The 27,245-nt window shown below is 41.3% G+C and overlaps 1 protein-coding gene across 3 annotated transcripts; it reads left to right on the top strand.

Annotated features, from left to right (window-relative positions):
- The first annotated feature begins 5,781 nt into the window (after positions 1-5,781).
- Positions 5,782-20,721, top strand: LOC307107229 (KRAB domain-containing protein 5-like). Of its 3 annotated transcripts, XR_013814207.1 has the most exons (6): positions 5,782-5,928; positions 9,259-9,415; positions 13,467-13,593; positions 13,964-14,053; positions 16,914-16,987; positions 17,844-20,721. XR_013814207.1 is itself a non-coding variant. In XM_079784327.1 (5 exons), exons 2-5 carry the CDS (start codon positions 9,401-9,403, stop codon positions 14,238-14,240), a joined length of 273 nt encoding a protein of 90 aa, XP_079640453.1. In that variant the 5' UTR covers positions 5,782-5,928; positions 9,259-9,400; the 3' UTR covers positions 14,241-20,721. The 3 variants fall into 3 exon arrangements, 1 of the variants encoding a protein (XP_079640453.1); XM_079784327.1 differs by having other exon boundaries at positions 14,200-20,721; XR_013814206.1 differs by having other exon boundaries at positions 9,296-9,415; positions 13,964-20,721.
- Positions 20,722-27,245: the final 6,524 nt, after the last annotated feature.

The raw sequence follows: 27,245 nt of genomic DNA, 5'->3' as shown, positions 1-27,245 counted from the left end.
AAGCCAGTGAACCAAACCCTGTAATAGAAACCAGGCAATGAGGAAGAGGAAGGGAGGATGAGGGGGTGGAGAGAACTTTCTGTTCTTAGTGTCTTCAACAGCGCTCAGCTGGTAGAAGAGAGGGTGCCACAATGATTTAAAGTGTTGAAAGTTACAAGAGTCTGACATTTTATTTATTTATTTTTTAGATATATATTTTTTTTATTTCAGAGAAGAAGGGAGAGGGAGAGAGAGATAGAAACATCAATGATGAGAGAGAATCATTGATTGGCAGCCTCCTGCACATCCCACACTGGGGTTCGAGCCAGCAACCTGGATATATGCTCTGAACGGGAATCAAACAGTGACCTGCTGGTTCATAGGTTCATGATCAATTGCTGAGCCACACCAGCCGGGCAGGGTCTGACATTTTAATTACATCTTGTATTGTCTAAATCAGAGCTATAAAAATTCATGTGTCTTCTTGTTGATTTATTTCATGAGTCCCAGAAAAAAATATATTTTTTCTAATATAACCTCTGGATTTTCCTTGTTCAACAGAACAGTAACACAGCATCTGACTCTGGTATTTAAAATATATTTTTATTGATTTCACAGAGAAGGGAGAGGGAGAGAGAGAGAAACAACAATGATGAGAGAGAATCCTTGATTGACTGCCTCCTGTGTGCTCCACACTGGGGATCAACTCTGCAACCGGGCACGTGCCCTGACCAGGAATCAAACCGTCACCTCCTGGTTCATAGGTCGCTCAACCACTGAGCCACACCTTTGGGCTACACATACATTTTTTTTCATAGCTCAATTGATGTTTCTTTTTTTCAGATTTAACCCACTTCAGAGACATAATGAAGATGTGAGTCCTTCAATGGCCATTCAAAGTCAGAATCCCTGAGCATGTTTATCCTTATTATAGGATTTGAGTGTGTTTTTTTAAATTCTAATATAATATTTGTATTTATTATTTTTTAACATTTTGGTGTCATAATCAGTAGTAACAACATGGAACTCTACCTGAGCTCTCTCATCCTGGCACCCAGCAGCTGTTAAAGAAGTTCCCCCAAGGCTTTGTGTTGGTGAAAATAGAAACGCCCTTTCTTATATTACTTAGATAGGATGGTGGACAACACCGTTGCTTACCTGGAACAAAGCCAGCACAAACCTTACCAACGCCATTTTTCATCTTATAATTAGCTGAACTGGTTGTTCCCATTGATCATTTGGAACAAAATGCTGTGACATGACTAAATCAAACCTAATCTTCTTTCCATCTCCCCAGATCCCTGAACTGTGGCTCATCCTTGAACAGTATAATTGGGAACAACCCCCCACTCCCCACCCCCCTTCTAGACTAGGCAAACTCAGGGTAAAAGGTGTTCACAATGGTAGTTTAGGCTACCTGCTCATCCACTCCCCAACCCCGTTCTTTCTAGCCTTGTCGACCACTCTTTATAAGAAGAAAAGCCCGTGCTGTCTGATCTTGGAGACCCTTTTAAGTGCCATGGTCAGAGCATTCTCCCTACTGAAATCATCTTTTGTATAAAGTCTCTCTTTACATAAACTCAGATTTTTTAGTTCACAGTGTTAAATATGTCTTCCATGTGTGCTTAATATAGTCTCGCCAGGCCAGTGTGGTTCAGTGACTGAGCGTTGACCCATGCACCAGAGGGTCACCAGTCTGATTCCTGGTCAGGACACATGCCCAAGCTCATTCCCCAGCAGGGTGCACGCAGGAGGCCGCTGATTGATGTTGATTGTCTCTCATGAATGTTTATGTCTCTCCCTTTCCCTTCCTCTCTCTCTAAAAAAAAAAAAATATATACAAATATATATATATATATATATATATATATATATATATATATATATATAGTCTGTGATTTTGTGATATAGAATTTAACTCACCAGGTCAAACTGATTTTTATGTTTTCCAGTTTTTTGAAGCCTTTAATAATTTTGAAGATTTTAATAACCTAATTATTTGCATCTGTTTTATAACAATAGTGCAGGGAGACACATGTCAAAAATTTCCAGTGATTAAGGAAATACTCCTTTTATTTGTGTGAATACTCCTTTTATTCATTTCACTCCCTTGTAAATTTTATAAGCAGCAAAACTCCCCGTGAACAAAATGGATGCTTGACTTTGATCTGTAATTGGGTTTTCCCCAACAGTCTGAGTTTGATAAAGTTCATAGCCATTTGCATGTGAAAATGGGAGCCTGTGTTGAAAGCTCTTTTGTGGCAACATGGCTGGTTGGCAATATTACCACATACAGTAAATCTACATAATCTACCTTGTTGAGATCATGAAATCTAAGTCGAACATTATATTAAAAACACATATATATTCAGGAAGCCAATGCATGGAATGGTTTGATAAAAAGATGGGGTTAAAGCTTTCAGTTAAACAACAAGAAAGCCCACTGCATGGGAGAACATACTTGCCAATGTTACCACCAATAAGGGTTTAATCTCCAACATTTACAAGGAACTCATACAACTTAACAAAAGAAAGATAAACAACCCAATAAAAAAATGGGCAACGGACCTAAATAGATACTTTTCGAAAGAGGATATAAGGAAGGTCAAGAGACATCTGAAAACATGCTCAAAGTCACTAATCATCCCAGAGATGCAAATCAAAATGACAATGCGGTACCATCTCGCACCTGTCAGAATGGCTATAATCAACAAATCAACAAAGGACAAGTGCTGGCGTCGATGCAGAGAAAAAGGAACCCTCATGCACTGCTGGTGGGAATACAGACTGGTGCAGCCACTGTAGAGAACAGTATGGAGTTTCCTCAAAACATTAAAAATGAAACTCCCATTTGACCCAGTAATCCCACTCCTAGGACTATATCCCAAGAAACCAGAAACACCAATCAGAAAGGATATATGCACCCCTATGTTCATAGCAGCACAATTTACAATAGCTAAGATTTGGAAATAGCCTAAGTGCCCATCAGTAGATGAGTGGATTAAAAAAGTGGTACATCTACACAATGGAATACTATGCTGCAGTAAAAAAGAAGGAATTCTTACCATTTGCAACAGCATGGATGGAACTGGAGAGCATTATGCTAAGCGAAATAAGCCAGTCAGAGAAAGATAAATATCACATGATGTCATTCATTTGTGGAATATAATGAACAACATAAACTGATGAACAAAAACAGATCCAGAGACAGAGAAGCATCGATCAGACCATCAAACCTCAGAGGGAAGGTAGGGGAGAGAGGGGGTAAGGGAGAGAGATCAACCAAAGGACTTGTATGCATGCATATAAGCCTAACTAATGGACACAGACACCAGGGGGTTGAGGGCATGAGTGAGGATGGGGTGGGGAGGGCAGTGGGGGGTAAGGACACATATGTAATACCTTAATCAATAAAGAAAAAAAACAACAGCTTTCAGTTACCTCAGGCTTAACTGAAGAGATCAATATTGAGGATGCATAGTATAAGTGTAATCAAGTCAAGAAATCTTTCAAAATGGTTCCTTAGTTTCCCAACATGGAAGAATCCTTTCTAATATCACAACCGACATTTGCAATAGAGATAGGGAAAGTTTCAATCCATTCTTCATTAATGAACAAAGACCACAGTTATACGTATTAGAGAAAAAATTTACAAATAGAATGAATTTGGTCTGTCTTTAGGAAGGATGACTCTTCAGGAAGCATGAGAATCTCCTACTTGGGGAAGGTGTCTTAAAATATAATGCACTGGACAATGTATTTTACCAAGAGTCGAACTTTACCAAACTTCAGTAAATATACATGTAAAAGAAATCTTAAAAATACATTGTGTGGCCAAGTTCTTACCTAAATATCAACAGCTGGGGGATAATCATGATATTGAGTTTGTAGTGAAATCTTACACATTTTATGAGTAATGATGTTCAAATCTTACAAAATATTAGGTAAGTCAAATGTAATGAATGTCAAAAGAGTGTAACAAAGGCATAACCTTGGGAAACATCATATATGAATAGGGCAGTGACAACTTATCAATTTGTTAATGCTAAAGGAGAGTTTATCCAAAATGCCTTTATCTCATCAAAAATTCTTACTGGACAGAAATGTTGCATATGCAGGGATTTGAGAGAAAAATGTAATTCATGATGGATATTAAAGGTTCTTGAAGGTTTGAATGAGACCTCTGGAAATTGATTAGATTGCTTTAATTTAAGGTTCATTTGAAAGAGGATAGACATCTCTACCAAATGTCTTTAGAAACATTGGAAAGGTATTCTATAGGTAAAAGCACATTCTATTGTCTTCTAAGGGGTACATTTATTTTACAGAGTTTATTGTCCACACCAGAGAGAAACTCATAAGCAGAAAACAAGTAAAACAGCTAAAATGTAAAAAAAAAAAAAAAAAAATTATAGGTAAAAATATTCTTTCCTGTATAAACATTAAGTAAATTTGGAATTGAATTGTATAAAGAAGTCAATAACAAATGAATTACCATGTCACAAACATTTATCTCAACAAAGGTGTTTGAATTTATCATTCCCCTCATAAGTAACATATAAACAACAATTTATATCTATTTTGTAAAAGTTATTGCTGCATATTTTTTTAGAAAGCATGGACGGTGACCTAAATTATGACATACTTCATCCCTCCAGGTCTTTTCTTTATACAATTCTCTGCAACTGACACAGGACAGCACAGGGTGCGTGGGGAATGGGAATGGAAACGGTGTTCTGATGGATGTTGGTCTGCGATGGCGTTTTTCGCAAAGGTAGAATTTTGAATTTCACACAGATACAATTTTGCATTTTACCTTCAAGTTTGCATCTCCTGTACAGACAACTGCACCCCTTGCTTCATTAAATTACTTATTTGGATCGTTCCTCCATCCAATCATCGCTCCACCACAACTCTGCCAGGTTCTCAGACCCCAGAGCTGGAGTTCAGCTGGCATCTCTGTTAATACCCACAGGCGCGTCCACCACTTCCCAATAGAAGTTTTGAGCAAATCCGTTCTCAGCCCGTTAAAGACATTGTAGCTTTCAACGTAAGTGGTCCACTGAACTCGAAATTTTATATTAAACTGTTTGAAACATCAACTTAGAATGGGCAGGGAGTAATCCTGCTTTTCAGGGAACAAAAGAAATTGCACAAGTTCAGAATTCAGAAAATACAAACTCTGCCGAAGCCGGTTTGGCTCAGTGGATAGAGCATCGGCCTGCGGACTGAAAGGTCCCGGGTTCAATTCCGGTCAAGGGCATGTACCTTGGTTGCAGGCACATCCCCAGTAGGGGTGTGCAGGAGGCAGCTGATCCATGTTTCTCTCTCATCGATGTTTCTAACTCTCTATCCCTCTCTCTTCCTCTCTGTAAAAAATCAATAAAATATATTAAAAAAAAGAAAAAGAAAAAAAAAGAAAATACAAACTCTGAGGCAAGAGGACAGGAGTCAGGACCCAGCTATCATTCCCGGCGATGCTGATCCTGGTCCTCATTCTGGGGGCTGGGCTCCACCATCGAACCGGCAACCCGACGGTGGGCCGCAGTCCGACCACTTTTCCCGCCTGCCCGCAACACCCACCCTTAGGCCACAGCGCATTTCCAGCGCCTCCCCAGTTCCTGGAGCTCAGCCCAAACCAAACACCCCGAGACAAGGTGCAGCCTCCCCGCCAAACCCCTGTGTTCCCGCCCCGCACTTCGGCCAGCCCAGCCCTCCCATTGTCCCCGAGCCCCGCCCCCACCTCCGCCCCGCCCCCCGTGGGCCGGCCCCGCGCACGCGCAGTTACTTCCGGACCCGGAAGCGGCTGGTGCAGAGGGAAGGGAGCCCTGGCGTCTGAGACCTTCGGTCTTTCTCCTGTAAACCTCCGCATCTCAGCCCACAGTCCTGCACGTGTGAAGCCTGAGGGCCGAGGAGACCTTGAAATCCCAAACCCGCCTCCCATCAGCGGTAAGTCTCGCGTCCCATTGAGACCTCCTGACCCTGAGGGCTTCGCTGCGGGTGTGAGACTCGGCGTTACCTTTCGCTTAAACGGAGTCTGCCCTGCCCTGCTCTTCCCTTCCCGGGGCCGCTGCACAGCGCCTGCGCGTAGTCTTCCTGCCGAAAACCGTTCACTGGCCAGCCATCCCTCCCAGGCCATTTAAATAAGTCTTGGGAGATGCAGTCAAACCCTCTGCTCCCCTCCGCAGCCTCGCAGTGCTCGGCCTGTAGAGCCCGGATTCTCCCTGGCCTGGGGGTATAGACACCCCCCCCCCCCATTTCCAGATACCCCCCTACTCCCCATTTAATAAGTAAGAGGCCGAATCAGTGAGGGTGCCCATAAGGAGACAGCAAAATTGAGCATGTGGAAGGTCCTTGCAAATCGACTGCAAGTATGAAAGAGGAACTGGGGAAAGTAGCAAATGGAGAAAAAAAGAGACCCATGGAGGCAAGGGAGGAGCTCTAGAGACGTGAAGGGGAGCCAAGGGGTGAGGAGTCCTTGGTTAGCGGAGGTGGGGCCCCGAAGGGCAAGGCGTTGAGTTGGAGTCAGGAGAAAAGGTTGGATGAGGCCCGTGCAGGAGCTGAAAGGGAGGAAGGGGTGACAGCCCAGCAGGAACAGCACTGAGAGCTCAGCCAGGCGGCGGTGCCCTGAGTCCGGCAGGAGAGGTGTAACCTGAAAGACAGGGAACTGGAAGCAGAAGGGACACAGCGATGGGGGAGAAAGGTGACATGTATGGAGGTGGGGAACAAGCAGAAAGACTGGGGAGAAAGGGCTACTGACGGTGACGGCTCCAGTAACTTCACGGACAGGTATAGGGAAGGAGTAGAATAAAGGGGAGACAGGAGCGAGGGGGAACACAGGAAAGCACAGTGGAGAGGAACAAAGAGAGGGACCTAAACTGATTGAGAAACAAGTGGAGGAAGAAGGGAGCCCAGTTCTGGGTGAGGGGAGAACACAGATATTTACATTACGATTCATTAACAGTAGCAAAATTACAGTTATGAAGTAGCAACGAAAATAATTTTATGGTTGGGGGTCACCACAACATGAGGAACTGTATTTAAGGGTCGCGGCATTTAGAAAGATTGAGAACCACTGCTCTAAGGTTTTTATTATAGTGAATCTGCTATGTTTCAGGAATTTGTTTTCTATTTCTTTCATAATGATTGTTTGTTAAACTCTATCACATTTGGGAGTCATCTGTATTAATTTAATCATAATTTCCTTCTCAGATTTCATAATATCACTATTAAGTTTATAGATTTTAAACGTATGTGTCATAGTACTTTTAATATATAACCCTATATAAATCCAGCTTCAGAATTCTCACAATACAGTCAGACTCCCAGGAACAAAGATTAGAGGCAAAGAAGAGTGGAAATGGGAGTTGCTATTCAGGGATACAGATTTTGATTTATCAAAGATAAATAAGTTTTAGAGATCCATGGTATAACATTTTGCCTGCTGTTAACACTATTGTCTTGTGCACTTAAAATTTTATTGATTCTGGTTAGTGTTTCTCAGTGGTTGAGCATCGACCTATGAACCAGGATGTCGCTGTTCGATTCATGGTCAGAGCACATGCCCAGGCTGCGGGCTCAATCCCAAGTAGGGGGTGTGCAGGAGGCAGCGATCAATGATTCTCTGTCATCATTAATGTTTGTCTCTCCACTCTAAAATCAATAAAAATATATTTTCAAAAATTTTATTGACTGATCTCATGTTAAGTGTTCTTACTATAATAAAACACGAATAAGAACAATGATTAGAGGCGGGTTTGGGATTTCAAGGTCTCCGCAGTCCGACCACTGTGTTTGGGGTTCAGTTAGAGAAAGTGAACATGAATGTGGTATAAGGAATCTCATATCTTGCTGGTTTGGCTCAGTTGATGGAGCGTTAGCCTGCGGACTGAAGAGCACATGCCCAGGTTGTGGGCTCAATCCCCGGTAGGGGACATGCAGGAAGCAGCCGATCAATGATTCTCTCTCATCATTAATGTTTCTATCTCTCTCCACTCTAAAATCAATAAAAATATATTTTCAAAAGTGTTATTGAAAGATCTCATGTTAAGTGTTCTTACTATACTAAAACATTAATAAGAACAATGATTAAAATGTGTTTGGGGGTACAGCTAGAGAAAGTTAACATGAATGTGATACAAACAATCATGTCTTGACAGGCTTCTAGAGTATACTCCTTTACTTCATTTGCAAATACAGCTGTGATGGAACACTTTTCTGCCCCTTGTCCCTTGTCCCTTAGGGATTGAGGCTCCACTCATGTATAGACAGGGAATGAGGCATATTGTCCTGTTATACGATGTGTCCCTTGGGATGGGTGTGGGCAAAGAACTGGGGACTGAGGGTCATTTTGGAAGGATTCTGAGGGCAGGATTCTCACAGAACCCTGTTGCCACCAAGTTTTCTCTTCTCCCCTGTTGCATCTGCACAGTAGCTACAGGCCTGGCCAAACCCATTTCAGGACAACCTCATCTCTAGGGATCCACCCTGGGATCCTGCCCTCTAGAAGTTCCTACCCCAACCCCTCACACTACCCACCGGGCTCAGGTGTGTTGGGTCTAGTATCTCTAGCGCACTGCTACCTAAAGCAGGTCACCTGCACCAGAGCACTAGATAAAGATGCTATTTCATGGGCCTCACTGCTGACCTACAGAATCATAACTTTTTAGAGTGGGACCTTGATCCCCAGCAGTTCTGTATGCACGTTAAAGCTATAGATGAAATGCTTAGCTAGATGGTGCTCTTCCATTAGACCCGTGGTCACCAACCGGTGGTTCGTGGACCACTGGTGGTCTGTGAGGTCCGAAAGGTTGGCGACTGCTGGTTTAAGGAAACCTTTGGAGCAGAGGTCACCAACTGGTGGTCTGCGGATCACTGGTGGTCCGTGAGGTCCGAAAGGTTGGTGACCACTGCATTAGACCATTTGATGAATTGTGAGAACTAACATTTCTGTGCCCTCCCCCACAGAGTTGAACAACTGGTTTGGGTTGTTGGTTTCGTGTGGTGCTCCAGGTGATTCAAAAGTGAGTCTGGTGTTTAGCAGAAGGTCTCCCTGCCCCAGTGCATTTGTGAGAGTTGAGATCCAGCTTTGGTCCAGGAGCGGTATCAGGGCTTTCTTTTGGGTTTGGGAGGAACAGAAGTACAGCCCACATTCTCATTGCTGGGTTGGAAAGTGTGCATGTCTGTGGGATGGGAGAGCACAGGAATACAAGAGAGAAAAACTTACACTTCGGTCTTCATGTAGGATCTCACTTTTTCTTAATGTCTCTTGTGTCAAAGGGCAGGGGAGTGTGACAGTTTTCATCATTTCATCAAGGTCTTTCTGCCTGTGAGTGTGGTGGCAACAAAAGATGCAGGTGTGATTGGTCCACATAAAGTCTCCTGAGAAAACAGCCCAGAGCAGGAGGAGGAAGAGGACAGTATGGCTGCTTCTCAGGTAAACGCCCTGCTTGGCTCAGTTCTGTGTCTGCTTTTCCTTCTAAAGTTCATGGATGTAGGTGGTGCATACCTTTGCTTCTCTATTTCTGATGATCCTGCCACGCGAAGTTGTTTTCACCTTCTTACTTTTTTCCCCCTGTGATTGTCCAAGTTCCCTCTTTAAAAATGTTACTGTCATATGGGGTTTTTGGGTTCCCCAAGATAGAAATCAAGAGGAACCTCCAGAGAAATTTCTTGGGAAATTTTCTTAGGCTTATGCTCAAGTATAAGGGAGACAACACAGAAGAAAGGAAGGTCCTCTGAGCTGACTCGGGCTGGCTCTGCTTCGCGGCTCTAACAAGCTCGGGACACATAGGAGGGTGGTTTGAAAAAGGCCTGCTGGTGGAGATTTCCATTTCAGGGTGCAATTACTTCCTTTACCAACTGGGTTGCCTGGTTGTTAGCGCCTGCGCTGTAGGGGAAAGATGGCAGTGTAGCTCACTAGAGCCACCCCAAGAAGTTCATGTAGCAGTCAAGCCTTCATCAACTGCTCATGTGCGTCAGCAGTTTCAACATCTGCAAGGAACCAGACCTTTAGTCAGCTACCTCTGTGTTTTTGTCCACAGCTTTCTGCCATTGCGTCCATCCAGGTCCCCTATGGGACATGAAGGACTCTTTCCATAAATTAATGGCCATTGTGTGGGAGGAAGATACTTTCTTCTACCTTCAAGGTTCTCTCAGCTGGCCTAATCAGATAGAGGTGATATGTATGGGAGCTCCACACACATGACAGAGTCAGAGACCCCACATGCAAGAGAGGCTCAGAGACTGAATGGGAAAATCCTCTATAATAATAAAAGCATAATATGCTAATTAGACCGGATGGCTGTGTCAGGCGGAGCCGAGCCCCTTGCATGAATTTTGTGCATCGGGTCTCTAGTTGGTATATAAGACAATCTGAGCCTGGGATGAGCTACTGCACCTTGGGACTTCAGAATATTATTGCCAAGAGATCATATGTTCAGGAAATACTAGTTTCCCTACCACCTAGACTAAGCATGTCAAACTCAACTTTTAACAAGGGCCAAGTAAACAAGGTTTAAGTTTATGTGGGCCGCAAAAAAACAAAAGCTTCAATATTCATAGAAATGTAGGTTTATTTCAATAGAGACATGCTGAATACAAAGGGCTGAAATAAAAGAGTAATTGTTAATGAGTATTTGTTGTGGGTTGCAAGTTTGACATGCTTGACCTAGATAGTTCAAATGTCATTTTTGGTTTAACACATATCATTGGCCAGCTTGTCATTTAAATTCTTCTAGGTAGTTCAGGGGGAGAGCAGAAGTTTTTCTTGAGCCCACAGGGTCTTGGTACCGTCAGCTCAACATAATGCATGTACCATTGAAGCACATCTTAGGGTGCCTTGTTCTGAAACCCCACCTTCAACTTTTCAGAACATTTTCTTTGTGACATATCAACACGGGAAAGCATTGATATCCAAGTTCCCTATTGAGATGGTGTTTGCAGAAGGGAAATGTAGGTTTTACATTTTGTATGTCTGCAACACCTGATCTGCAGAACAGGATTGAGACAAAGCACCTTTAACCAGGACGGCCTTAGTTGTTGGGATTAGATCAGAATGTGCTGAAAAAGAACACTTGTTAGAAGAGACTTGCTCTCTACATTGGCAAACCCTACTCTTTAAATGTACTGTTAGATTTACAGAATGTGGAGGCATATGTGGAATGAATTTTGTATAAAACTGGTGTTAATGATGATGTGTCCTTCAGTCACCTGATGTCACTTCCTTTACACCTGATTTCCACTTGGTGTGGGTGTTCTCTGCCTGGTTCCTGAACCATAGAGTTAATTTTTTAATATCTTTAATAAAGGTTTCAAAAAAATTTTGAGAGCTGTGCATAAAAGATCATTTTTCATCTGGAAACTTCCATTGCTTTTCAGTTTCTCTTTATGTGTAGGTTGCTTTGAGAAATAAAGGCTCCTTGTTGTTGTTCACTGGAGATCCTAGCTTTTCAAGTGAGGGTTTTATCAGGCAGGCCTCAGACCTGTACATTTTTGTTGTATTCCACTGACATGTCCCAGACACACTCTTCTTTATCACTACTTTGTATTTTCAAAAATGTTTACAAGCATCATAGTAATGGATGTTCAAGTGTGTTAAATTTATAAAATACAGATCAGCACCAAAGATAACACATCAAACAATAGGCTAAAAATCAGTAGCGCTAATATTTTATATCATTAAGCCCTTTTGTGTTTATAAAGTACCAAGACGATCATTCACAAAGAGATTTCTGAGATTAACACATTGACATTAATGTTTATTTTATTTCAGGGTAATTTTATTGACATAAAAATATTATTTTGGCCCTGGCTGGTTTGGCTCAGTGGATAGAGCATTGGCCTGCAGACTGAAAGGTCCCAGGTTCGATTCCGGCCAAGGGCACATGCCTGGGTTGCGGGCTCAATCCCCAGTAGGGGATGTACTGGAGGCAGCCAATCAATGATTCTCTCTCATCATTGATGTTCTCTCTCTCTCTCTCTCTCTCTCTCTCTCTCTCTCTCTCTCTCTCTCTCTCTCTCTCTTTCCCTCTCCCTCTCCCTCTCCCTCTCCCTCTCCCTCTCCCTCTCCCTTTCTCTCTGAAATCAATAAAGAAATATATATAAAAATTATTTTGTGTCATATTTATTGTATACATAGTTTCCATTTTTATGTCTGCCCTTTTGCAGAAAATGTTAACATTATTTGAGCTCTTTCTTCTTACCTTCTTGTTTCTATTCTTTGTTTTTTTTAAAAAAATATTTTTATTGGTTTCAGAGAGGAAGGGAGAGGGAGATAGAAACACCAATGATGAGAGAGAATCATTGATCAGCTGCCTCCTGCATGCCCCCTACTGGGAATTGAGCCCTCAACTCGGGCATGTGCCCTTGACCGGAATCGAACCCGGGAATCTTTAGTCCACAGGCCAATGTTCTATTCACTGAGCCAAACCAGCCAGGGCATTGTTTCTGTTCTTTACAGTTACAACACCTGTGAACATTCATGAGGTTGTGTCTATATATTCGTCTGTATTCTTTTTGACAGATTCCAGGTAAAGTTTGGAATAACACCCAGGCTCTACCATTTTCTGGATGTTTTACAAAATATTCTCATAAAAAAAGGATGAATAGCCCTGGCTCAGTTGGTTGAACGTTGACCCTGCACTGAGAGGTCACTGATTCAATTCCTAGTTATGGCACATGCCAGGTTGAGGGCTCAATCCTTGGAGGGGGCGTGCAGGAGTTAGTTTATTGATGTTTCTCTCTCATCGACATTTCTGTCTGTCTCCTTCCCCCTTTCTCTCTTTCTAAAGTCAACAAATACAAAAAAAAAAGGGAACAATAATGTTATTCTTTGATTGCTTTTGTGATCTATTAATATATAAAAAACTGTTAAAACAATTGTGGTTGCTAGGCTTACTAATCTGTGAGACCTGTAAATTCCCTAAAACTGTTCAAAGTCTTGTATATGAATTTTTTTTCCTGTGCTTTCTTCTGTGCTGTCTAAAGGTTTGGCACATGTACCAGCACATTGGCATCCATAGTTATAAGTGAGCTAGTTAAATACGTGGAAGCTCAGGCCCCACCCAGAACTCATTAAAATTTTAAAAGTGCTACACTGTGCTCACTCAGAATGACTTCTCCAGCTAAGAAATATATACACTTGAGCCTCTGTGATTCAAATAAAGCACTAAAAATGAATATGTCTGTGTCGGTGTCTTTATTTTTAAAATTTTTCTTCCAGAAAAGTAAAGTTTCTACTGTGGTTTTGTGGATCATATGCCATTCTTTCTCAAACTACATTAGCGAATATTAGTGTCAAAGTGATGCCATTGGATAACTTAGGATACTTTCCTAGATTAAAATCAGCTCTATTAAAGAAACACACACACACACACACAAAACAAAACAAACAGTTCCATTAACTCTGTTTTCATATTGGGTGACATTATGACCTCTTCCCATGGTCAGTAGAGTAATGCTTTCCCCGCCCCCCCTTTTAATTTCAGGGACAGTTGACTTTCAGTGATGTGGCCATAGAATTCTCTCAGGAGGAGTGGGCGTGCCTGGACCCAGCTCAGCAGAAACTGTACATGGATGTGATGTTGCAAAATTACAGTAACCTGGTATTCCTGGGTGAGGACCACTTTCAAGATTTTGTACTCCACCCATAGGGTTTTGTTTTCTTCATTAGTACAGTGTCTGCTTAGAGCCCCTGCTTTTTATGATAGTATTTCAGACCCATGTTCTTAAGGAAAGAAATTGGGGTTTTACTGGTGCAGAACAGAAAGGCTTTCTGATGTATTTCGAAGTGGAACTCAGGATCTGAAAACTTTAAATGTTGTCTCTAGTATAGTAAAGGTGCTGTCAGAAAATACTATTTTGGGAAATAATTTTCTAGAATATTCTGATATTCTACAATGTCCTATTTTCTCATTTGAGCACAGTACTGGGTTGTAAATCAGAGAATCTCCATTGAACGCATGTTTCCTTTTCTAATAAACAGGTGTGTCTAAGCCAGACCTGGTCACCTTTTTGGAGCACATGAAGGAGCCCTGGGAGTTAAAGAGGAAAAAGATAATATCCAGCCAGCCAGGTAGGTGGGAATGAAGGAAGCAGATGACCCAAGTGAGAGGCCAAGGTTATGGAGGAAGTCAGATACTGTAATATGGTTTGGAAAGATCTGCTGCAATAGAAATGATTTTGGAGAGGGTCAGGTTTATTTCTGTTTTTGTCTTCAAGGGACAGAGCCTCTTCAACACTTACACTCTGGCATCATATAAGGGTTCTCCTGTGCTCCTAGGATCTTCCTTCCCATTTGCAGTGAGAGCCAAAGACCTGCCCTAATAGTGTGAGGGTAGCATGACCTGGCTACTCTTGAATTTCTTGTGGAACCTGGGAAAATCTGTGCTCATTGGCGAGGAATGTTATGTTAAACTAATCTTAAAGTTCTGTTTTCTGCCTCATGTAAGTAATTTGGGAGGGAAGTGGTTGAGATGCTGGAATTTGATTCCCTCATTCCAGGAACACTGGGAGTCAGTGTTTCAAGTTGTCTTATCCTTCCTTTTGCTTGATGAAGTTTGTTTCTGATGTTTCTATTGTATATTTCAATTCAGGTCCTAACTTTATACTATATTCTTCAGCTCCCAATATCTGTTTGGTTCTTTTTTATATTTTTCGTCTGTTCTCATTTTTTATTATTGTCATGCATAGTTTTGATGGCAGTATTTTATTTTGAAAATTTTTCGCTATATTTTCCAATTGAGCCTCTTGAAGATGTGATGTGTTTTATTCATAGCTTTGTCAGGTAATTAACAGATGTTCATTAACTTAGGGCCAATTTATGGAGATTTATGTTGTTCCTCTGGTTGGATTGTTTTTTTTTTGTTTCTTCCTAAACCTTGTGATCTTTTGTTGCTATTCAGGGTCATTAGAAACAGCTGCCATCCCATTTTTTATGAACTCGTTTTGTACAGGAGAAAACAAATAACAATCAGGTGTGGTAGATTGTTCATGGCCTATCAAACCTATTCTGGAAAGTGTAATCTGTGTGTGTGTGTGTGTGTGTGTGTGTGTGTGTGTGTGTGTGTGTTTAACTCATTTTTTAATATTTCAATTGTAGTTGCCAATATATTATATTCATTTCAGATGTATACTCCAATAATTAGACATTACATAGTTTTCATGCTGGGGCCACTTAGCAAGAGGTATGGGGTACACTGGAGCCAGATCCTGCTTGTCTGAGACATTGTTGTAAAGACTGAAGCATAAGGCAATTCAGGCTGTTTGTATGAAAAAGCCACTGGAAACACCTTTGGTGATCCCAGATGTTGATGGGGTGGGTCTCAGGGAATCTTTAGGGTGGGTTGAAAAGTGTGATCCAGGTTGATGAAGATGTAGCTGTGGCTCTTGTTTGCCAGCTATGTGGGTGAAGGGCTCAGAAAAGGTGCAATGGCTTGTACCAAGACTTATGCCTGGGAGAAAGCTCCTTCTGTAGCTCTTGTCTTTATGCCAGACACTTCAGTTCCAACCTGTGTGTCCCTGGTGCCATTCGAGCTGCTGCCACAGTGCTGGAGCTCACAGGGCATGAATATGAGTAAGTCAGAGCATGAATCTTTAAGAGAAACTGCCTAGGACTCCATCAGCTCTCCGTCTCACTCAGCCACAACCCCTGCTTGTTTTTACATCATAGTAATGGGGTCATCTCTTCTTTGCATTGGGACTCTGGGCTGGCGGGCCTTTTGTGGGGGTGGGACCCTTTACTCCTCAGGTGTGACCTCTGCAACTGATATATCGCTGGTGATTTTTTTGTTTTGTTTGTGTTTTAAAAATATATTTTTATTTATTTCAGAGAAGAAGGGAGAAGGAGAGAGAGATAGAAACTTATCGCTTGTGATTTTAATCCACCACGTGGGCCCAGTCCATTCTGTGACATTGCACCTCCTACCAGTCTGGATAAGCCTTTTTCTTTATGTCCTTAAGTGTAGATCTTCATTCAGCTAGGTTTCAGGCAGTTTTGAATGATGGTTTTCCTGTAGTTTAGTTGTATTTTTTATGTGGTTGTGGGAGATTGCCAGTGCTACAATTACCTATACCAGTATCTTTTTTTTTATATATATATATTTTATTTATTTTTTACAGAGAGGAAGGGAGAGGGAAAGAGAGTTAGAAACATCCATCAGCTGCCTCTTGCACACCTCCAACTGGGGATGTGCCCGCAACCAAGGTACATGCCCTTGACCGGAATCAAACCTGGGACCTTTCAGTCTGCAGGCCAACACTCTATCCACTGAGCCAAACCGGTTAGGGCTATACCAGCATCTTGACCAGAACTGTGTGTGTGTGTTTTGTGTAACTTCCCAGTTTAAAACATATTTTGCTTTTATTTAGAGCTCATGGTATCTTCCCATTCCTGATGTCCTTCAGCATTGCAGTCTCTCTGGTGCTTGAACAATTACTGACTTTTCTACTTAGTAGCCACCACAGTGCATGCTCAGTATATTGCATTTCTATAGAGTTCATTGTTATTCAAAAGTGAAAAAAATCCCTCAGACAGTTACAAAAAATCCAGACAATTGGAAACCCAGTACACTCATTTATTTCTCTTTTGAGAGAAACTGAGAATTGGGACTTATCCCATACTTATTTTGTAGTATGTCAGAAAGGTGAGCACGTACTATGGGTAAATGTAGGTAACGTTTTCCCCTCTTTGATATGACATTTTTATTTTATGCTTTCTGGGAGGTGTTGTGGTCTTTGAACTGGCTTCTGAAGTACTTTAGAAGATAATTGGGTCAGTAATTGCTGGTAAGTTAACATCTCCATGGAGGAAGAAAGTTTTTGTGCTTCCTATTCTTCAATCTCACTGAAGTCTTCTTACAGGTATTAATTCTATACATTAAAATTTAAAGAATATTTACCTGAATGTATTTTATAATTAATTTGTTATATTTCAGCTATGTCTTCTCAAGTTAACCAGGGTTTGTTGCCAAAGTCAGGTGTAGAAGTGTCATTCCAGAAAATGTTACAGGTAAGATATCACTGATGTGGCATTGAGAATTTACACTGAATGAAAGTTTTGTAATGTGCAGGGGAATATAAGGAGGAAAAAGCTTATTAGTCATGATGGATATGGCCAAAGTGGGGCAGTTACTCTTAATAAAATCCTTGTTGCCTCAAGAGATTAAGGATTTAAACATTTTGAATATTTCTACTTGACAGTTACATTGGCAGAACAATGTGTTTCTGAACATAAAGGCTAAAGAAATGTTTTTAAAAGTACATATTCTCTGCTCTGGCTGCTGTGGCTCAGTTGGTTGCAGTGTCACCCTGTATTCTGAAATGTTGTGGGTTCTATTCTGGTCAGGACACATGTAGGTTTAGGGTTCAATCGCTAGTCCGGGTGCAGGCAGGAGGCAATCGATCAATGTTTCTCTCTCACATCGATTTTTCTTTCTCTCTCTCTCCCTCCCCCCCCTTTCTTTCTCTCTAAAAATCAATAAACATGTCCTCATGTGAGAATTAAATAAATGAATACATATTCTCTGAAGTAAAATTTGTAATATCAGAGAAGTCACCTAGTACATTGTGCAAATAATTTTTGAATGATTTAATGTAGCATATGATTAAACAGTCAATATATCTAAAAATGAAATATTTAAAAAATGAAGATAAAAATTATAAATGAATTTGTAAACCCCTTAACCAATTTTGTATTATTCTTTCATGGGAAAATATTTATTTTCCCAGAGTCTTTAATTTCCATAAATGTGCAAGGATATATATATATTCATCATGGTATTAGAATAGGTAATTGGAAACAACTGTACATGTGCAATGATACTAGAACCCTCACTAAAAGTTTTTCACTCTTAAATCATTATCAGAGTACATATAATGAAGAGAGAAGTTACCAATGCAATGAATCTCAGAAAAACATTAACCAAGGGTCAAATTCTAATAACCATCAAAGAGCTCAGCTTCCACAGAACAATGATAAATGTCCGAAAGTCTTTGATAAAAGCGCAAATATTTTTATGCCTCGGAGTATTCATACTGTAGAGAAGACAGAAAGATTTAGTGAATGTGCCAAGTCCTTCAACCAATCATCAAATCTTACTGAACATAAAAATACTCATATTGTGGAGGAGTCTTTCCTGTGTAATCACTATGTGAAAATGTTTAATCAGTCCTCTAAGTTAAATATACATAAAGAAATCCATACTGCAGAGAAGCCTTACAAATGCAAAGAACGTGATAAAGCCTTTAAGTGGCAGGCACATATTGTTTTACATCAGAGAAATCATGCTGGAGAGAAGCCTTATAAATGTAGAGAATGTCACAAAGCCTTCAACTGTTACTCAAGCCTTATTCGACATCAGATAATTCATCATGGAGAGAAACCTTATAAATGTAAAGAATGTGGGAAAGCCTTTAACAAGTGTTCAGGCCTTACAAAACATCAGAGAATTCATTCTGGAGAGAAGCCTTATAAATGTGGAGAATGTGGCAAAGCATTTAGCCAGTGTTCAACCCTTACCCATCATCAGAGAATTCATACTGGAGAGAAGCCTTATGAATGTAGAGAATGTGGGAAAGCCTTTAACCGGAGTTCAAATCTTACAAAACATCAAAGAATTCATTCTGGAGAGAAGCCTTATAAATGTAGAGAATGTGGCAAAGCCTTTACCTCGAGCTCAAATCTTACTCAACATAAGAAAATTCATTCTGGAGAGAAGCCTTATAAATGTAAGGAATGTGGCAAAGCTTTTACCCAGGGCTCACATCTTACTCAACATCAGACAATGCATACTGGAGTGAAGCCTTATAAATGTAGAGAATGTGGGAAAGCCTTTAGGTGGTGTTCAACCCTTACCCATCATCAGAGAATTCATACAGAAATGAAGCCTTATAAATGTAGAGAATGTGGGAAAGCCTTTAAAAGTTATTCAGGCTTTACTCGACATAAAAGAATTTATCTTGGAGGGAAGCCTTGTAAATGTAAAGAATGTGGCAAAGCTTTTAAGAAGTGTTCATGCCTTATGAAACATCATACAATTCATACTGGAGAAAAACCTAATCAGTGTAGAGAATGTGGCAAAGTCTATAGCCGGTATTCAACACTTACCCATCATCAGAGAATGCATACAGGAGAGAAGCCTTATGAATGTAGAGAATGTGGCAAAGCATTTATCCAGAGCTCACGTCTTACTCGACATCAGATCATTCATTCTGGAGAGAAGCGTTATAAATGTAGAGAATGTGGCAAAGCTTTTATCCAGAGCTCACATCTTATTCAACATGAGGTCATTCATTCTGGAAAGAAGCCTTACAAATGTAAAGAATGTGGCAAAGCTTTTATCCAGAGCTCACATCTTACTCGTCATCAGATCATTCATTCTGGGAAGAAACCTTATAAATGCAAAGAATGTGGCAAAACTTTTACCCAGAGCTCACATCTTAGTCGACATCAGATCATTCATTCTGGAGAGAAGCCTTATAAATGTATAGAATGTGGCAAAGCTTTTAGTCAGTGTTCAAACCTTACTGATCATCAGAGAATTCATACTGGACAGAAGCCTTATAAATGTAGAGAATGTGGCAAAACCTTTATGCGGAATTCAAATCTTACTCAACATCAAAGGATTCATTCTGGAGAGAAGCCTTATAAATGTAGAGAATGTGGCAAAGCCTTTACCCTGGGCTCACAGCTTACTAAACATCAGAAAATTCATTCTGGAGAGAAGCCCTATAAATGTAGAGAATGTGGCAAAGCCTTTACCCAGGGGTCACTTCTTACTCAACATCAGAATATTCATTCCGGAGAGAAGCCTTATAAATGTAGAGAATGTGGCAAAGCTTTTAGATGGTATTCAGCTCTTTCTAAACATCAGAGAACTCATATAGAACAGAAACCCTTATAAATGTAGAGAATGTCACAAATCCTATACATCATGTTCAAACTTTTCTAGCCATTGGAGGAGTCACACTAGAGAGAAGGCTTACGAACATTAAGAATGTGGCAAGGCCCGTATACACTAATTACACCTTACCAAATATATGAGAATGCATCCCTGAGAGAAGCTTTACAAATGTGAAGAGTGTGACAAAGCCTGGCAGTGTGGCTTAGTGGTTGACCATGGACCTATGAACCAGGAGGTCATGGTTAAATTCATGATCAGGGTACATGTCTGGGTTCAGGCTTGATCCCCATTAGGGGGCATGTAGAAGGCAGCCAATCAGTGATTCTCATCATTGATGTTTCTATCTCTCCCTTCTTTTCCTCTATCACTAACATTAATAGGAACATATTTTTTAAAAAAAAGTGTGACAAAGCCTTTAACCTCACGATAGCTTTACTCAATACAGGAGAATTTATAGTGAATAGAAGCAACATAAATATAAAGAATATGGGAAAACCTCCAAACATTGCCCAAACCTCACTAAATATTAAAGAATTTGTACCAAAGAGAAGCCTTACAAATGTAGAGATTGTGATAATGCCTTTACCCAGTGTTGAAAACTTAGTCAATATCAGATAATTTGTTGAAAGATTAAAAATATAAACAATGTGGCAAAACCTTTAATCATTGCTCAAGCCTCAGTGTACTTTAGAGATTTCATAGTGCAGAGAAGCCATGCAAATATAAAAAGTTCAGCAAAGACTGTTTTCTGCATTTACATCTTAACTGCCACATGAGTGTTCATACTGGAGAAAAACTTAAAATGTTAAATAATATGCAAACCCTTTATCTGGACCTAAAGCCTTCCTGAATATCAGAGAATGCATACTGGAGAGAAATTCTACCTTTGTGAAAAATGATGAAAAACCTTTTTCCAAAATCATATTTCAGAAAATCCCACAGAATTTGTGCTTGAAAGTGACTTCAATCAAAATTAAATGTAAAATATCAGAGAATTCACAGTAGAAAGTAATAAGTTAATACATTTTTCAAATATGACTTTAAATCAGAATACTTATTTTAGAGAATCCATTAAGGAAAGCTACATGACTTTTTAGTATGAATCAAAATGCCAAAGGGATGAATGTTAGGACAAATGTAATTGCCTCCACTGCATCCTTTTTTATTACAACAGTTATTTGTGACTTTTTGAAAGAAAAGTATTACTGTGGTTTATATCTAAATTCATTTCATGATTCTTTGAATGCTTATAATGTGTATTTTGACCAGTGGCAATATAGTGTGTTTACAATGCTTTTTCCCCCCAATGCTTTGTTTAGAGTATGTGTGCACTTAATATGTTCATTTATAAAGTTACACACTCAAATACTACTCCATATTCTTTATATTGTTTTAGGACATACTCTTTTATGTAGCAAAGACTTTGAACTTTTCTACTGTAAGTATTAAGAAAATTTAGATTATATACATATTTGCATAATAAATGAAATTCAATTCACAGGCATTTTAACATTTTTTTCTTATTACTGGGGCAAAAGTTCATTGTGTCTTGGTCTCACCACTGAGCTATGATGTGTCTGCCTTAACATAGTGTTCAGGTTCCTGAGGGATGTATGAATAAATACCTGAATGTTGTGAAAATCTAGGATTTACATTTTTGTGATAATTGCAGGGGCATTTTGTATTCTTTATCTGTGCAAACCAGGGCCTGACAGTTTGAAAACAGCTGTGATTATTAGAGATGTTCACTAGTCACAAACTGGGATTATTGAAAACGGCTGAACAAATGTGAAAGACAGAAGAGAGGGTGAAAAAGACACAAAGATACACCAGGAAAGGGATGCTCTGGTATGAGGAGGCATCTGAGGGAAACATTAGCCTGATGAGTGTATTGGACCCACTGCTTGTGCCTGTACAACATGAAAACCAAGAAGCTGCAGGCCCAGAGTATGGGCCCTAAAAATAAAATAGTAAAAGTCATGTTCTTAGTCACTTGCCTTCTCCTTTCTTTTTACTTCTATGTACATTTTTATTAGTGTAATAAAGGACTGTCTTTTTCTTCCTTAAAAGAGTTTATATTACAAAGAAGTAGAAATGGCTTAACATGTTTAAAGAACTCATCCAAATCAATTTTAGAAGATAGGTGGATTTCATGTGTCTGCTTTTTGGACCTGCCTGTGCCTTAATATCAATCTGATATGGCTTGGTCTTGTGTCCCTGGAGGTCTGTGAGGAGACTTGCTGTTATGTCCTGAAAGGTTAAAAAAAAAAAAAAAAGAAAAAAATAGGGTCTGATTTTAGTATCAGGGCCAGGTTTCAATTACATTAGGGTTTGTTCCAGCTTCCCCTCATGCTAGCAAGCGTGTCCCCAACTTTGAAGCAAATGTTGATCTTGGCTGTCTTTAAAGAGATTCTTGGATCTAGGTGCCAGCCTACAAGTGGGAAGTTTCACCCAGAAAAGTCTGAGAACGTGTTCAGGCAGCCAGGCCATTGGAAAAGCTTTCAATGTGATTACTTCACCATGCTGGAAAACACAGAGGGTGCAAATTCCTCAATGAGCAAAGGAAGAAAAGGGTCTGTATCACACACAGTCTTGTTCCAGACCCTGTGTGCGCTCATAGACTGCTCTCTCCTCTAAAGCCCCACAATTCTTTGGGGTAGCATGATTCCCATTTTACAGAGGAGGAAATTGGCTCAGAGTGTTAGTGAGTTGCCCAAGGTCACATAGCTGGTATGTGTTTTCTAGTATCTGAATCCATGTCTCTCTGTCTATAAGACCTCAGAGGGGAACTTCTCTGCTTTGACTTCTCTACAGAACTTTGAACACATCCCTACTCAGTGTCTGATGGATCACAAGATTGTGTGGTCTTCAATGGGTCCTGTGGTCCAGAGATTCCTACACTTAAGGCATTATAGGTCAACAAATTTTTGAAAAATAATTGTATACTTTATGTTTCCAAGGAAAAACAATTTCAAATACACTTCCAGTTACTGTAAATGTCATTTTACCCAAGAAAGGATATTTTAATTCCAGGAAAATACAAAGAAAATAATTGATTTCTTCATTCATTTATGATATATTAATTGACTCTCTATGTTGAAAAAGCACTTAAAATCTGTATAAATAATCCTAAAAGGGAAAAACATGTATTTAAGAAAATCCTATATAATAAAAGGGTAATATGCAAATTGACCCTAACGGTGGAACTACCGCGAATGACTGGTTGCTGTGACGTGCACTGACCACCAGAGGGCAGATGCTCAATGAAGGAGCAGTGGTGGTCATTGTGCTTCCACAGGGGGAGCGCCACTCAGCCATAAGCCGGCTCATGACTGGCCAGCGCAGCAGTGTTGGAGCCTCTCCTGCCTCCACGGCAGTGCTAAGGATGTCTGAGTGGGCCTAAGCTATTAGTTGGACATCCCCCTGAGGACTCTTGGGCTGCCAGAGGGGATGTATGACTGCCAGCTTAGGCCCGTTTCCTTGGGAAGTGGGCCTAAGCCGGCAGGTGGACATCCCCCGAGGGGTCCCGGACTGCGAAAGGGCACAGGCTGGGCTGAGGGACCCCTCCCTGGGCCTCTAGTATAAATAAAAAACTAGGGAAGAAAAATATGAGTCTGTGGTGTTTGAATCGAGATCCTCTTGCCTCAGCCCCTTCCAGCTCAACAAGACCAACTGCACCTCTGACTTGTACAGCCAGAACACAGGGCTGCCTCTTGTCCCAACTCCCAGTGGAAATAATTGAGGATTCTCAACTTACTTGAAATTGCCGTTCCTCAGCTTCATAATATCCTTAAACAGCAATTAAAAAGATTTTTGAAAAGGCATATCCATTATCGAGTCAATGCCAAAATCAACATGGCTATCTCACTGTACCAACTTGTACAACTTAGTCATAGTATTGCTTTCTCTTCCTCTGGCTCTTAGGTCGATGGTTATCACTAAAGGTCTGATTGCACTTAATGTTACAGTGCATTCTATACCCTCAATTCCCAGCAGCCCATTTCCTCCTTCTTATCACATTCAAGTCATATGTATGGGATAACAGAGCAGCTGTAATTTGGGATTCTGTGTGTCTTTTTAAATTTTTTTATTTATTATTTATTTCAGAGAGGAAGGGAGAGGGAGAGAGAGAAACATCAATGCTGAGAATAATTGGATCAGCTGCCTCTTGCACGCCTCCTACTGGGGATCTAGCCCACAACCTAGGCATGTGCCCTTGACCGGAATTGAACCCGGGACCCTTCAGTCTGCAGGCTGATGCTCTATCCACTGAGCCAAACCAGCTAGGGTCGAGTGTGTTTCTGAGAGGAGCATGTATGAAGAACCAGCTCTGGTGGCATCAAGAACTGTGAGAAGGAGCAGCAGGAGGAGCCTGTGGGGAGCAGGTCTAGTTTGGGGAGAGACATTTGAAGCAGAGTCTGTGAAAGTTTCTAGTCAACTTTTTTTTTTAGGCTGAGTCTCTCACAGAAGGAAGGAGACTGCAGAGATTGAGGGTGGCACGTAGCAGGAGAAGAAGGAATGAGCTGTGGGGAGCGTGTTCACGTTTAACTATCTGCTCATCATTCAGGAAATGTTTACTGTATATCTCCAATGTCCTGGACTGTCCTCCTCCTGACATTCCTGTCATGAAAGGACATGTAGCACCTGGCATAAGACTGTGCCTCCTCAGCCTTTCTCCCCAGGTCCTGACCCTCCTTCCTCATCCCTTCCACTCTGTCACATAAGGATCAGAGCAGCCGATTCAGGAGTTCTCAATAATACACTAAACTGTGGATTTTCTTTGCCACAAGGAGCACCAGCAATCAAATAATCTGGTGATTGTCTCCAAGGGAACTACCCACTTAGCTGTCCCTCAATCAATTCCTTCTGCCCAGTTCCTCTACAGAAACCCCAAAGCATTGTGGACATCCTTTGAAACCCTTGATATAGTCCACCTCTTACAGGACCCCACATAATTCCTAGGAAGTAGGAATCTCTTAGAGGGATCCTTAACCCTTTGCACTCGCTTGCTTTTTTCTCGATTCCTTTATTCTACTCGGGATTTAATTTTTTAAATACCCCAGATGTTACAAAGCACGGCAGTAGAATAAAAAACTGGAGTTTCTTTTCATACAAACTTACTTATTTGGATTTTTTTATATTTCAAATTATTGATACATTCAAAGAGTAATTTTAATCTCGACATCCGAGTGCAAAAGGTTAAAACTCCTGAGGTTATTGATGGAGGTGTGTCACCTTCTTCTAACGCTTCTTGGACCCTGACCTTGTGGGATGGCCTCTCCTGTTAACCTTGACCCTTTTGGGACAGACATTAGCCTTCCCTCCCTGCCCAACAACTTACTGTCAGGCTCTCCACTTCCTGTGGACATAGATGGCAGAGACACCAATCACCAGCAGCACCTTGAGGCCTAGGAGGACAGCTACGAGGAATTGAGTAGATAGTACTGGGCCTACAAATCCCGGGACAGGAGGAACCATTAGAGGAAACCATTCCCAGGGTCCTCCACTTTATCTGATGCTACTTGTGCCCATCAATACTCTGAAATAGCTTTTGAATGCTGATCTGTTCTCAGGCTCAAGGCAGAAATCAGAGTAATGGGGTTCATCCTCAATCAAAGTCTACTTAGCTTGCCAGGGTTGTCTTCCTTGAGGGAAGGGATGGGTGGAATGTGTATTCAAGAACAGATAAGTGCGGCACCTGATGAACTGACTTGGTCTTTACACCCAACGGGGCAGGTAGTATTATCCTCATTCTGATGAGAAAGCTGAGGCTCAGAGAATTTATGGAGAGTCACAGATTAATGGGATTCAAACCTAGAAAAAAATACATCACTGTTGTCCCATAGGATGCCCCTAAGATCTTGTCTTTTGAATGAGGACAAGTCCAACCTTTCAGTGTTAAAGGAACAAATGTCAACAGAGCATTTAAGTGGAGTGAGGACAGATTTCAGTGAGAGATTTGCGGTGCTGCTCTGCTTGGCACCATGGACAGGGCTGGGTCACCCCATGTTCTCAGGAGTTGAGGGAGAGCTCATGAGACCTGCTTTCTGGAAAACATCCTGTGATTCAAGGAAAGGGGTCACATGCTTGGAAGGAGCTCAAAAACCATTCAGCCCACCTTGACCCCAGTGTCAATGTCAGCTGAATCTTTCAATTGGACACAGAAAGTTGGACCTGGGAAAGCACACTTTTGTATTCTTTGCAGATTTACAGTGAGCAGTTTTTGTTTAAATAAAAAATTAAATGATTTACTATAATTAAAATAATACTTAAGGTAGGACTGAAGATCTCATCATTTTTCATCATGTGATGGAGAATGGCAATTCTCAGCTGAGAGGCTTACTGGGACTTTCCCTCAGTTGAAGAGAGCTTAATTGCCAAGTTTGCATCCCTTCCCAGAGGGCACCCTGTGTCAAAAGACTGGCTGGACTGGGAGTATAAAGACACAGCCTAGCCTGGCTGGTGTGGCTCAGTGGTTGAGGGTCAACCTATGAACCAGGAGGTCATGGTTCCATTCCCAGTTAGGACACATCCTGGGTTGCAGGCTTGATCCCCAGAGTGAGGCGTACAGGAGGTAGCCAATCAATGATTCTCTCTCATCATTGATGTTTCTATCTCTCCCTTTCTGAAATCAAATAAAGACATAGCCTTCTTCCCTCCATTTACACAGTTCTCAGAAACTGTTATCTGTCCAGTTCTCTGTAGAGTGGCCCAGTCTGGTGTCTGCCTTGTAGTTCAACAGCTCCCTCCACCAGTCCTGCTCCTTCACTGCCTCAGGCATGTGGGTCCTGACAGCTGCCCACAATAAGCTTCCCACATTCTTATAGCCATTTAGAATCTGCTTCCCAGGGAAACTGACCTATGGAGTTTGACTGGCAGTCTTCTGGAGAGCAAACTAAGATGCAATTTATAAATTAGACTAGAGGCCCGGTGCACAAAATTTGTGCACTGTGTGTATGTGTGTGGATGTCCCTCAGCCCAGCCTGCACCCTCTCCAATCTGAGACCCCTTGGAGGATGTCTGACTGCCTGTTTAGGCCAGATCCCAAACCAGCAGTTAGACATCCCTCTCACAATTCGGGACTGCTGGCTCCCAACCACTCACCTGCCTGCCAGCCTGATCACCCCTTAACCACTCCTCTGCCAGCCTGATCGACGCCTAACAGCTCCTCTGCCTGCCCGATTGCCCCCAACTGCTCTCCCCTGCAGGCCCGCTTGCCCCCAACTGCCCTCCCCTGCAGGCCTGGTCGCCCCCAACTGCCCTCCCCTGCTGGCCATCTTGTGGTGGCCATCTTGTGACCACATGGGGGCAGCCATCTTTGACCACATGGGGGTGGCCATCTTGTGTGAGGGCGTGAGGGTCAAT

Source organism: Cnephaeus nilssonii (genome assembly GCF_951640355.1).
Source record: "Cnephaeus nilssonii genome assembly, chromosome: 11".
NCBI lineage: Eukaryota > Metazoa > Chordata > Mammalia > Chiroptera > Vespertilionidae > Cnephaeus > Cnephaeus nilssonii.
Note: the sequence above shows the minus strand (reverse complement) of the source record. Positions and strands in the feature narration are given on the sequence as shown.